The sequence below is a fragment of the Muntiacus reevesi genome, chromosome 18 (assembly GCF_963930625.1).
Source record: "Muntiacus reevesi chromosome 18, mMunRee1.1, whole genome shotgun sequence".
Taxonomy (NCBI): Eukaryota; Metazoa; Chordata; class Mammalia; order Artiodactyla; family Cervidae; genus Muntiacus; species Muntiacus reevesi.
In genome coordinates, this window is record NC_089266.1 from 21049865 (window position 1) to 21062915 (window position 13051).

A 13051-nucleotide genomic window follows, 5' to 3' on the forward strand; every position below is an offset into this window, starting at 1 on the left:
TCACTAGTGCCGCCAGGAAAGCCGAGTACAGAAAGTGGATAATGTAAATTAGAAACATCTTAAAAAGGCACAGACACAGTCATAAGAATGATAACATATGCCCATGCATTTCAATGGTATTTCATTCCACTAAACCATAATCCAGTACATTTAGAATATTTAGAGAAAATGTTTGGACTTAACCTTAACACTATAGATCTAGTTGGAAAAGTCAGTGACTGGGGCCTTTAAGGAAAAATGAACATCTGCGGTTAGGGAAACACTAGGCCTTGTCCAAAATGCACCCTGGGAGGTGGGAAAGTACATGCCAGTGGTTGGTGTGAAACAAATGTGATTTTTCAGTGTGCATATCTTCTACTGGGGAGAACTCAGTAACTGCTCAGTAATGCCATTCTGACTGTCTAACAAGTGATTCCAATGAGCAAAAGATTCAGGAGACCAGGCTGGACAATCCAGGAGACCGACTGAAATTCCATGGCTGACTATTCCAACCCCATTTAAGAAATACACATTCGTTTTTCAAATCCTTTTCAGGCAAGAGGAAATTCTACTAGTCTTGATATTACAATTTCTCTATAAGTTCTTTTGTATAAATTGGTTCTAGTCCTACTTATGTCTTATAAGTTAGACTTTAGGAGGGTCAAGCCATTTACTATAGTTGATAATGACTATGCATGCAAAATTAAAAAGAAAACCCATCTATTGATAAACTATTAGAAAGAATGAGGAAGTTATGATATAAGCATACATGAACTAATTGCTATTTTATATGTCAGAAATAGGACTTCCCCGGCAGCCCAGATGATAGAGAATCTGCCTGCAATGCAGGAGGCCCGGGATCGATCCCTGGGTCAGGAAGATCCCCTGGAGAAGAAGATGGCAATCCACCACAGTGTCTGTGCCTGAAGAATTCCATGGACAGAAGACCCTGGTGGGCTACAGTCTATGGGGTCACAAAGAGTGAGACACACATTCGCATACATAGGAAAACACACATACGCACACACATTTCACACATACGTATGAAAACACACATACACATACACATGTCAGAAACACTGAAGAATCAGAATTTTAAGTTGTACCCTAAAATAGCATAAATTTATGCTGTTATGTTTCATAATTATGAAACACCTAGAAATAAATCTAATAGAAATGGGAAGACCTCTACAGAGATCAGTATAAATACTTTGACCAAGCAATTCTACTTGCAGATATTTATCCAATAGAAATGTTTATATACATGTACCAAAGAACCTATTCTAAAACTTGAAAGCAGCATGATTTTATTAGCCCCAAACTGCAAACAATATATCAATGGTAAACAAATGAAAGTTGTCACATTCATTCAGTGGAAGATGATACCGTAAGGAGAATAAGTGAACTTCAGATAATTACATGGATCAGTGTCACAATCCTAATATAAAGAACAAGTGGCCAATTATATAGTATCTCATTTATATGAAGTTTAGAAAAATCGTGAACTTGCCTACATTTGGGAATGAGTGAGAGAATTTGAAGATAGCAAGTTCTATTTCTTAAGCTGGTAAGAGTGACAGGAGTGTGTTCATTTGGAGGTCATCTATCAAGTTGGGCATTTTCTCATGTGAAATGGAAATAATAAATGTGGGGCAATGTATGAGCTCAGAATGAATAATTCATAGTATATGTATATGTGTATAAATCTTCACATCATGAATGCTATATAATAACACCAAACACAATATGGAATGAATACTGGCACAAGATTTATCTAGAAATTCAGGTAAGATTCCCTGCTTCTGGGAGACACTGGAAGTGATTATAAAAAGAAGAAAGCAGGATATAAGAATTATGGGCACATTGAAAAGAAACATGATTATGAAGGTTTTTATAAAGATAAGTAGCAGAAACTGCAGAAAGTCATAAGCATGTATCTTCCTAAGTTGCATTTAGAAAGAAGGTGAAGATTCTGATTTCTGAGTCAAATCAGAGACCAACACTCCATATCAATGATGCAGGAATGTGGAATATGACTCATATACACAGGAAGAAGAGAATCAAGGGGAAGTCCTCCACACTCCATCAAGCTGATTCTCAATCTTTTAAACAGGGAGATTAATAACAAAAATTTGGTGATAGAACATTGGCTTTAGCAACATTTGGAAGTAAAATTTGTTCTGGAATGCCAAATCAGGTGATGAGAAGGTTGGTTTGAGAGACAGTGATTCTTTAGCAAAGTGATCAGCAGCAGGAAAGCTGGCAGCAGCTGGACACACAGCTGGGGTGGCAGCAGGTGGTCCTACAATGGGTGGTCTGACAGCAGACAGGGGGGCAGCAAAGCTGGCAGCAGCTGGACCCACAGCTCTGGTCTTGGCACCCAGGCAGGCAGCAGCACGTGGGGTGGTAGCAGGTTCTGTGGCAGTACACGGGTGCACAGGAAGCTGGCTGGCAGCAAGGCTGACAGCAGTTAGACCCCCCACAGTTTTGTCCACAGCTGCGGGATCCACAGCAAGCGGGGTGAGAGCCAGTGGTCACACAAGTAGGTTTGTAGCAAGTGGTTTGACAGCAAGTTGAGGGGCAGCAGGACTGGCAGCAGCTGGACCCACAAGAGCTGCCTCCACTACAGGTGGGCTGGAAGTATGTGGTCCTACAGCAGGTGGTCCTGCCACAGGCAGGCTGGCAGCAAGGGGAGCAGTAGGAATGGGTCATGGTCTCAGGGTGGTGTGTGGGTTCTTACACAGAGGTGAGTTCTCAGATTCTGATCACTTCTTCAATTCTAGTACTTTTATACACTGGGCTCTCAATATGTGAACCAATAAACAGGATTTTCCTTACTGTTGTTTACATTGCTTTCACAGTCACTGATGGAATTTTAGAGGAGGAGGTTGTTCCCTAAGGGTTATGAATCTTTGGTAAATAAGGATTTAATCTGTTTCCCAATTGAGAATAGTTCATAGAAACATTTTTCAGGTAAAAGAAAGGCGATCACACTATCAACATCATTCCTGCTTCAGTCATAATATGATCATGTGATACAGTGTTCACTGGCCTGAGGCAGGTCATAGCAGTTGTCCCTCTCTAGCTTTCGTCCTTTTGCTATATGGAAATTGGCAAGTTCCCTCGTGGTGAGGGGCTGATGCTGAGATTTTCACAGTGACAAATTGAATCCTTGCCTGAGACCAAATCTGTTTACCCACAAAAGCCTGGTTCAGGACCACTACTGGCATCCCCCTGTAGTGACCTACACTCACTCCCTGCCTTCTATCCCACTTCTATCAGTGGCTCATGGGAGGATGATATTTGGCATAATCTCTTTCATATGGCAAAGCAGAACCAAAGCAGGTGAGAAGAAGAAGCTGGAACTGAGAACGCTTCAGTCAATTTACTGCTGGGTGACCAATAGTCCTAATTTGGCCAGGAGTGTGGAGTTTCCCTGGACCTGGGTCATTCAGTGACCTGCTGAATAACTGGGGCAATTCCAGGCAAACCAAGAAAAACTGGTGACTCTGTTCCTAACCTTGTGTATCAGCGGAGTCGATGACCTCATCTTACTGATAACATGTTTATCGTTGTAAACTTTCTTTTTCTTATTATATTTCTTTCTTCCTTCTCTTCTTTTATTCTTTCTTCCTCCTCTATCTCTTTCACTTCCTTTCTTTCTTTTAATGATAGAATTGACTTAGTTAATTTCTAATTTTTCTTTAGGTTTTAAACTTTTTAAGGTAACAAGTGAATGGTAAATGCAAATAATTAATTCCCAGCTTTATAGATTATGGTGCAATGAACAAACCCATGTCAATATTACCAGGTTAAGAAATAGAAATTAAAAGTGGTCCTTTCCAATTATACCCTCTTCACTAATCCCCATATGTGCTAAATACTCTATTGATGACTTACAACCCTTTAGGTCAGTTTTAACTTTTTTTTTAACCTTTATGTAATAAAAGAATATAGAATTGACTTCCCTTTACATTATGACTGTGAGATTCAACAAAGTTATTATTTGTAGTTTATCTATTGTCATTGCTGTATAATCTTGGATTGTATGTGAATATGACACAATTTATCTGTTGACTGTACTCCTGATATACATTTTTTTTAAGGTTTAATATTGAAAAGAGTCCTTCTATAAATGTTTTTGTACCAGTTGTTTGATAAACACATTTCTTTGGATGTAAACCTAAGAGTAGGTGGCTCATATAATTGCTTGGTCAAATGTTTATCCTATTCTATGTATCCTATTCTTGCCCATCTTCCATTTGATTTATTCCTAGATATTCTAATTTTTATGCTAATTTTATTTTATAATTGAATTTTTTCGATTGTTTCTGACATATAAAAATGTATTCATATACGTTGATATTGTAACTAAGCTCTCTCATTATTTTTAATATTTAGCAATAGATTTTTTGAGAAATTTTACATGCACAATCATGTCATCTACAGATGATGATAGCTTTATCCATTTCATAGCAGACTTTAAAAGTTTTTTTAATTAATTTATTTTTTATTGAAGGATAATTGCTTTACAGAATTTTGCTGTTTTCTGTCAAATCTCAAAATGAATCAGCCATAGGTATACATATATCCCCTCCCTTTTGAACCTCCCTCCCATGTCTCTTCCCATCCCACCCCTCTAGGTTGATCCAGAGCCCCTGTTTGAGTTTCCTGCCATACAGCAAATTCCCATTGGCAATCTATTTAACATATGGTAATATAAGTTTCCATGCTACTCTTTCCATACATCTCACCCTCTCCTCCCCTCTCCCCATGTCTATAAGTCTATTCTCTATGTCTGTTTCTCCATTGTTGCCCTTTAAATAAGTTCTTCAGTACCATTTTTCTAGATTCTGTATATATGCTTTAGAATACAGTATTTACCTTTCTCTTTCTGACTCACTTTCCTCTGTAGATTCTAGGTTCATCCACCTCATTAGAACTGACTCACATGCATCCCTTTTTCTGGCTGAGTGATATTCCATTGTGTATATGTACCACAACTTCTTTATCCATTCAACTGTCGATGGACATCTAGGTTGCGTCCATGTTCTAGCTATTGTAAATAGCATAGCAGCCTTTTTAAAATTAAAGAATAGTTGGTTTACATATTGTGTTAGTTTCAGGTGTATGGTAAAGTGATTCAGTTATATGTATATATATATTTCAGATTATTTTCCATTGTAGATTATTAAAAGATATTGACTACTGTATCCTGTATTATGCAGTAAATCCTTGTTGCTTATCTGTTTTATTCAATATATATGTGGTACTGTGTACTTGTTAATCCTATCCTTCTAATTTGTTCCTCTCCCCTTATCTTTCTCTCTTGGTAATGATAAGTTTGTTTTCTATGTTTGTGAGTCTCTGTTTTCTATATAGATTCACTTATATTGCTTTTTTGATTTCACATATAAGTACTGCAGTTCTTAGGGTCACAGTCAGACATGACTGAGTGACTGAACAACATAAGTGATATCATATGATATTTATCTTTCCTCCTCTGACTTAATTCACTTAGTATGACATTACCTAGGTCCATTCACATTGCTTCAAATGGCAATATTTAATTCATTTTTATGGTTGAGTAATGATCCTTTGGTGTGTATACAAACACACACACACACACACACACACACACACACACACCATATCTTCTTTACACATTCATCTATTGATGTATTCCTAGGTTGCTTTCATGTGTTAGCTATTTAAATAGTGTTATAAGCCAACTCATTAGAAAAGACTCTGATGCTGGTAAAGAGTGGAGGCAGGAGGAGAAGGGTACAACAGAGGATGAGATGATTGGATGGCATCACCGACTCAATAGACATGAGTTTGAGCAAGCTCTGGGAGATGATGAAGGACAGGGAAGCCTGGCGTGCTGCCGTTCATGGGGTCACAAAGAGTTGGACATGACTGAGCGACTGAACAATGATGAATGATGAGGCTAGCAGTCTTTTTATCTTTTATAAAAATTAATTTATTTACTTTAATTGCAGGCTAATTACTTTACAAGATTGTAGTGGTTTTGGCCATACATTGACATGAATCAGCCATGGGTGTACATGCGTCCCCCATCCTGAACCCCCTTCCCATCTCCCTCCCCGTCCTATCCCTCTGGGCTGTCCCAGTGCGCCAGCTTCGAGTGCCCTGTTTCATGCATCGAACTTGGACTGGTCATCTGTTTCATATATGGTAATATACATGTTTCAGTGCTGTTCTCTCAAATCATCCCACCATTGCCTTCTCCCACAGAGTCCAAAAGTCTGTTCTTTATATGTTTCTCTTTGCTGTCTTGCATACACGGTCATTGTTACCATCTTTCTAAATTCCATATATATATATACATTAATATACTATATTGGTGTTTCTCTTTCTAACTTACTTTTTCATCCACCTCATTAGAACTGATTCCAATGTATTCTTTTTAATAGCTGGGTAATAATCCACTGTTTATATGTACCACAACTTTCTTACCCATTCATCTGCCAGTGGACATCTAGCTTGCTTCCATGTCCTAGCTATTGTAAACAGTGCTGCAGTGAACATTGGGGTACATGTGTATCTTTCAGTTCTGGTTTCCTCAGTGTGTATGCCCAGCAGTGGGATTGCTAGGTTGTATGGCAGGTCTATTTCCAGTTGTTTAAGGAATCTCCACACTGTTCTGCATAGTGGTTGTCCTAGTTTGCATTCCCACCAACAGTGTAAGAGGGTTCCCTTTTCTCCACACCCTCTCCAGCATTATTGTTTGTAGACTTTTTGATAGCAGCCATTCTGACTGGTGTGAGATGGTACTTCATTGTGGTTTTGATTTGCATTTCTCTGATAATGAGTGATGTTGAGCATCTTTTCATGTGTTTGCTAGTCATCAATGTCTTCTTTGGAGAAATGTCTGTTTAGTTCTTTGGCCCATTTTTTGATTGAGTTATTTATTTTTCTGGTATTGAACTGCATGAGCTGCTTGTATAATTTTGAGATTAGTTCTTTGTCAGTTTCTTCATTTACTATTATTTTCTCCCATTCTGAAAGTTGTCTTTTCACCTTGCTTATAGTTTCCTTCTTTGTGCAAAAGCTTTTACATTTCATTAGGTCCCATTTGTTTATTTTTGCTTTTATTTCCAATATTCTGGGAGGTGGGTCATAGAGGATTCTGCTGTGATTTATGTCAGAGAGTGTTTGCCTTTGTTTTCCTCTAGGAGTTTTATAGTTTCTGTTCTTACATTTATATCTTTAATCCACTTTGAGTTTATTTTTGTGTATGTTGTTAGAAAGTGTTCTAGTTTCATTCTTTTACAGGTGGTTGATCACTATTCCCAGCACCACTGGTTAAAGAGATTGTCTTTTCTCCATTGCATATTCTTGCCTCCTTTGTCAAAGATAAGGTGTCCATAGGTGTGTGGATTTATTTCTGGGCTTTCTATTTTGTTCCATTGATCTTTATTTGTTTTTGTGTCAGTACTGTACTGTCTTCATGATGGTAACTTTGTAGTATAGTCTGAAATCAGCAGCCTTTTTATCTTGTAAAATTTTTTCTTATCCTAGTTCACTGGTACAGTTGAGCAGAATGGTGAAGAAGATATCTTGTGTATTCTCTCTAGGAGGGACAACTCTCAATATTTCATAATTCAACAGAAAGCTTTCTGTCTTTTTTGGTATATTGTTTCCATCAGAGTAACTAGAGTTTTCCTATTCCTTGCTAAGGTATTCTATATTGGAAATGTGTTGAAATTTCTAAAATGCTTTCTCTTTACCTATTGAGATACCCTTATGATTATTCTCCTGTAGTTTTTCAATAGTGTTATTTTCAAACATCGATTAACGTTCAAATGCTAAACCAACCTTGTAATTATGAAAACAATTCAATGTTTTCATCTGATCAATACCCATGCAAATGTGAAAACCCAGACAAGTTTGTAAGACAAACCTATTCCACTGAGCTTTACATTTGCATTTTGAAAAAGATTGGAGACTGTGTTATCAATTAAAAATATAATTCGAAAAATCTACAAATTATAAATACTGGAGAAGGTGTGGGGAAGAGGGAACCCTTTTCTACTATTAATGGAATGTAAACTGATACAGCTACCATGGAGAACAGTATGAGATTTCATTAAAAAACTAAAAAATATAGCTGCCATATGACCTAGTAATTCTGCTACTGAACATATATCCTGAGATAATGATAATTCAAAAAGCCTCATGCATTCCAGTGTTTATTGCAGCACTATTTACAATAGCCAGGACATGGAAGCAAACTAAATGTCTATCAACAGATGAATGAATAAAGAAGATGTGGTACATATATACAATAGACTATTACTCAGGCAAAAAAGTATGAAATTGGTCATTTGCAGAGATATGGATGGACCTAGAGTCTTCATACAGAGTGAAGTTAAGTCAGAAAAAGAAATATCATATATTAACGTGTATGCATTGGCACACACACACACACACACACACACACACACACACACACAACCTAGAAAAACAGTAGAGATGACCTTTTTGCAGGGCAGGAATAGAGACACAGACATGTGGACACTGGGAGGGAAGAGGGGATGGGATGAGCTGAGAGATTAGAATTGACATATATAAATTGTCATGTATAATAAAAGATAGATAGTGAGAAGTAGTTATACAGCACAGGGAGCTCAGCTCAGTGCTCTGTGGTGACCTAGAATGTGTGGGGTGGGGGTGGTGAGGAAGGGAGGTCCAAGAGGGAGGGAGTATATGTATGCACATAGCTGATTCACTTCTTGTAAAGCAGAGACTAACACAATGTTGTAAAGCAACTATTCCTCAATAAATAAATAAAATATACTTAGACTTCTATGACATGTAATGCAACTAGCTCTTAAATATTATTGCGGAAATGAGCCAAAAGGAAGTTTACAATAACATAACAGGAATAGGCAATCCCAAAGAATGCTCAAACTACCGCACAATTGCACTCATCTCACACACTGGTAAGGTAATGCTCAAAATTCTCCAAGCCAGGCTTCAGCAATACGTGAACCGTGAACTTCCAGATGTTCAAGCTGGTTTTAGGAAAGGCAGAGGAACCAGAGATCAAATTGCCAACATCCGCTGGATCATCGAAAAAGCAAGAGAGTTCCAGAAAAACATCTATTTCTGCTTTATTGACTATGCCAAAGCCTTCGACTGTGTGGATCACAATAAACTGTGGAAAATTCTGAAAGAGATGGGAATACCAGGCCACCTGACCTGCCTCTTGAGAAACCTGTATGCAGGTCAGGAAGCAACAGTTAGAACTGGACATGGAACAACAGACTGGTTCCAAATAGGAAAAGGAGTACATCAAGGCTGTATATTGTCACCCTGCTTATTTAACTTATACAGATTGCATCATGAGAAATGCTGGGCTGGAGGAAGCACAAGCCAGGAGAAATATCAATAACCTCAGATATGCAGATGACACCACCCTTATGGCAGAGAGTGAAGAGGAACTAAAAAGCCTCTTGAAAGTGAAAGAGGAGAGTGAAAAAGTTGGCTTAACGCTCAACATTCAGAAAACTAAGATCATGGCATCTGGTCCCACCACTTCATGGGAAATAGATGGGGAGACAGTGGAAACAGTGGCTGACTTTAATTTTTTGGGCTCCAAAATCACTGCAGATGGTGATTGCAGCCATGAAATTAAAAGACACTTACTCCTTGGAAGGAAAGTTATGACCAACCTAGGTAGCATATTTAAAAGCAGAGACATTACTTTGCCAACAAAGGTCCGTCTACTCAAGGTTATGGTTTTTCCAGTGGTCATGTAAGGATGTGAGAGTTGGACTATAAAAAGAGCTGAGCCCTGAAGAATTGATGCTTTTGAACTGTGGTGTTAGAGGAAAGTCGTGAGAGTCCCTTGGACTGCAAGGAGATCCAACCAATCAATCCTAAAGCAAATCAGTCCTGAATATACATTGGAAGGACTGATGCTGAAACTGAAACTCCAACACTTTGGCCACTTGATGTGAAGAACTGACTCATTGGAAAAGACCCGGATGCTGGGAAAGATTGAAGGCAGGAGGAGAACGGGACGACAGAGGATGAGATGGTTGTATAGCATCAATGACAATGCATGAACTGTCTCCTCCTGAATTTCTACTGAAAGAGCACTTTTTTTCAGGTAATTATTTAATTCCTTGCTCTTTCAGTAGAAATTCATGAGAAGGAGACAATTCAGAATTTGACTTGTGTGATATTAAGAAACAAGTCCCTTTATATGAACTTTCTCTTGTGATGACACAACAGATTCTAAAAATATTTGATACAGTTGAGTTGCATTAGTGGCTGAACTACCCCGAGACAGGAAAGGTTCCACGCTTTCACCAGAGCTTTAAACGCATCTACTGATCTAACATGTAACTGCTGCTTGCTGCATTTTAGGAAACCGATATAGGAACAACGTTGTAACAGGCATTATCTATTATATATACATGTATGCGTGCATTCTCAGTACCTCAGCTGTGTCCGACTCTTTGCAACTCCATGGACTGTATGATCTGGCCATGAACCTCGATTCATGGGATTCTCTAGGCAAGAATACTGGAGTGGGTTGCCATTTCCTTTGCAGAGGATCTACTTGTCCCAGGGATGGAACCTGCATCTCCTACGTCTCCTGCTTTGGCAGGTGAATTTGTTATCACTGAGCCACCTAGAAAGCCCCAGCTATTAAATGTGAGGGATTTATCATTTCTCCCATTGTTAAAGTAGCAATTCAGTTTCATAACATAATAGACCTCAGTATTGGATATCATTTCTGCTTATATTTTCATGTAAATATAGGTGTCCTTAAGCAAAAACAGAGGAGAAGGCAATGGCAACCCATTCCAGTACTCTTGCCTGAAAAATCCTTTGGATGGAGGAGCCTGGTAGGCTGCAGTCCATGGGGTCACTAGGAGTCGGACACTACTGAGCGACTTTACTTTCACTTTTCACTTTCATGCATCGGAGAAGGAAATGGCAACCCACTCCAGTGTTCTTGCCTGGAGAATCCCAGGGATGGTGCAGCCTGGTGGGCTGCTGTCTATGGGGTTGCACAGAGTCGGACACGACTGAAGTGACTTAGCAGCAGCAGCAAGCAAAACAGAAGTTGCCTGGGATCTCAGCTTGTCCATCATTAGTTACATAATATTTCACAGTGAAATTTCTCATCTAAAAATGTATGAATTAGTTAATGGCAGGATGTTTGCACCTCAGGTTGTATAGCTCATATGGTATGCAATATGGATACATGTTCATATATTAGCAATGCTGTACAATAAATCAAACACAATATGGAGTGAATTGTGGAATAAAATTTATTAAGAAACAGGTATGTAAGACTCCTGCATCTAAGAAGACAACACAAAGTGGTCTTAAGGAAGAAAGCAAGTTACAAGATCCCTGAGTACACCGATAAAGAAAATATGTTTATGAAGATTATGGTCAATCGCAGAAACCTATGAAAATGTTATGAGGATTTGTTTTCATAAATTATTTAGAATGACTAGGAAGTTGATCTTGACATCAGAGTTAATACCCAGAGAAACTCCATATCAAGGATGCATGAAATTGATATATTATCCCCACCCAGGGAAAGAAGAGATAGGGGGAAGCCTTTTTCACTCCATTCAGCTGACTCACAAGCTTTTAAACAGGAGATGAGTAACAGAAATTCTGGTAGAACATGCTAGTTGTCGGCAAAGTCTAGTAAGGGATTTTGTCCACACAATAGCAAGCTAGTTAACAAATGATGTTGTGTGGGGATGGGGAAACTTTGGTGAAGTGATCAGCAACAGGAAGGCTGGCAGCAGCTGGACACACAGCTAGGGTGACAGCAGGTGGTCTGACAGCAGACAGGCTGGCTACAAGGCTGGCAGCAGCTGGATCCACATTCTTGGGCTTGGCACCCAGGCAGGCAGCAGCACGTGGGGTGGTAGCAGATTCTGTGGCAGTACACAGGAGCACAGCAAGCTGGCTGACAGCAAGGCTGGCCACAGCTGGACCCACTGAAGGTTTGTCCACAGCTGCGAGACCCACAGCAGGTGGGCTGACAGCAGGTGGTCACACAAGTAGGCTTGCGGCAGGTGGTCCTACAGCAGGTGGTTTCACTAGTTTGATAGCAAGTTGGGGGGCAGGAGGGCTGGCAGCAGATGGTCTCACAGCAGGTGGACTGACAGCAGGGTTTGCTGCAACAGGTGGGCTGGCAGCAGGAGGTCACACAAGTAGGTCTGCAGCAGGTGGTCCTGCAACAGGTGGTTTGACAGCAAGCTGGGGGGCAGCAGGGCTTGCAGCAGCTGGACTCACAGCAGGTGGTCCTGCAGCTAATGGGCTGACAGCAGGTGGGCTGGCAGCACGGGGAGCAGCAAGAGTGGGTCATTGTGTCTGTGATGAGGATGCACTCCTGTTCAGAAGTGAGTTTCTCAGATTCTGCTCACTCCTCCTGTTCTGGGGCTTTTATATCCTGGACCCCCAATGTTGGGACCAAGAAGCAGGACTTTCCTGGTTGTTCTTTATGTTATTGTTGTAGTTTTGATCATTGTCATGGAGGAAGTTGTTTTATAGAGGCCTTTGTAAGTTAGTGTTTGATCTTTTCCTTAATTGGGTCTAGTACTTAAGAATCTTTCCTAGAAATGAAAAAGTCAGGAATCATCACCAGCAGCATTTCTGGTCCTGTGACATCATCTGGTCATGGGGTAGTTCCTGCTGGCTCTGTGAAGGTCAGAATAGTTCTCCTTTCTCAGATTTGTTCCTTTGACTGGGACATGCCTCGAAAGGGTCGGGATGCTGATGCATTCTGTGATGAATGAAGCCTGCTTGAGTTCAAGCCCAGTCTCTGACAAAGTCAGAGTTAAGACTTCCACGTGTATTTGCATATATCTGTCTTTGGAAACTAGTTTGAAGTGTTTCCCAGTTTTATCAGGGTCATCTGAATAGAGGATGGTTGGCACATTGTTTTTCAAATGAAAATCAGCACCAAAACTGGAATAGGGGCAAAAGCTGAATCCTATTTTCAAACAGCATCCCTTCCTTACTGTTTCAGTGCTCTTTTCTAGTTAGGTTAATGACCTCTGGT

The 13051-nt window shown here is 39.7% G+C and overlaps 2 protein-coding genes across 5 annotated transcripts; both read right to left on the minus strand.

Moving 5' to 3' along the window:
• Nucleotides 1–2223: 2223 nt before the first annotated feature.
• On the minus strand, nt 2224–2691 carry LOC136149478 (keratin-associated protein 9-2-like). The gene has a single exon (XM_065909761.1). It carries the CDS (start codon nt 2689–2691, stop codon nt 2224–2226), a length of 468 nt encoding a protein of 155 aa, XP_065765833.1.
• Nucleotides 2692–11764: 9073 nt separating this feature from the next.
• Nucleotides 11765–12742, minus strand: LOC136149476 (keratin-associated protein 9-2-like). Of its 4 annotated transcripts, none has more exons than XM_065909758.1 (2): nt 12735–12742; nt 11765–12272 (listed from the first exon to the last, which is right to left on the minus strand). In XM_065909758.1, the coding sequence occupies exons 1-2, from the start codon at nt 12740–12742 to the stop codon at nt 11765–11767; spliced, it is 516 nt and encodes a 171-aa protein (XP_065765830.1). The 4 variants fall into 4 exon arrangements, with proteins under 4 accessions (XP_065765830.1, XP_065765831.1, XP_065765832.1 ...); XM_065909759.1 differs by lacking the exon at nt 12735–12742 and adding an exon at nt 12309–12355 and having other exon boundaries at nt 11765–12221; XM_065909760.1 differs by lacking the exon at nt 12735–12742 and having other exon boundaries at nt 11765–11985; nt 12139–12355.
• Between the last annotated feature and the right edge of the window lie 309 nt (nt 12743–13051).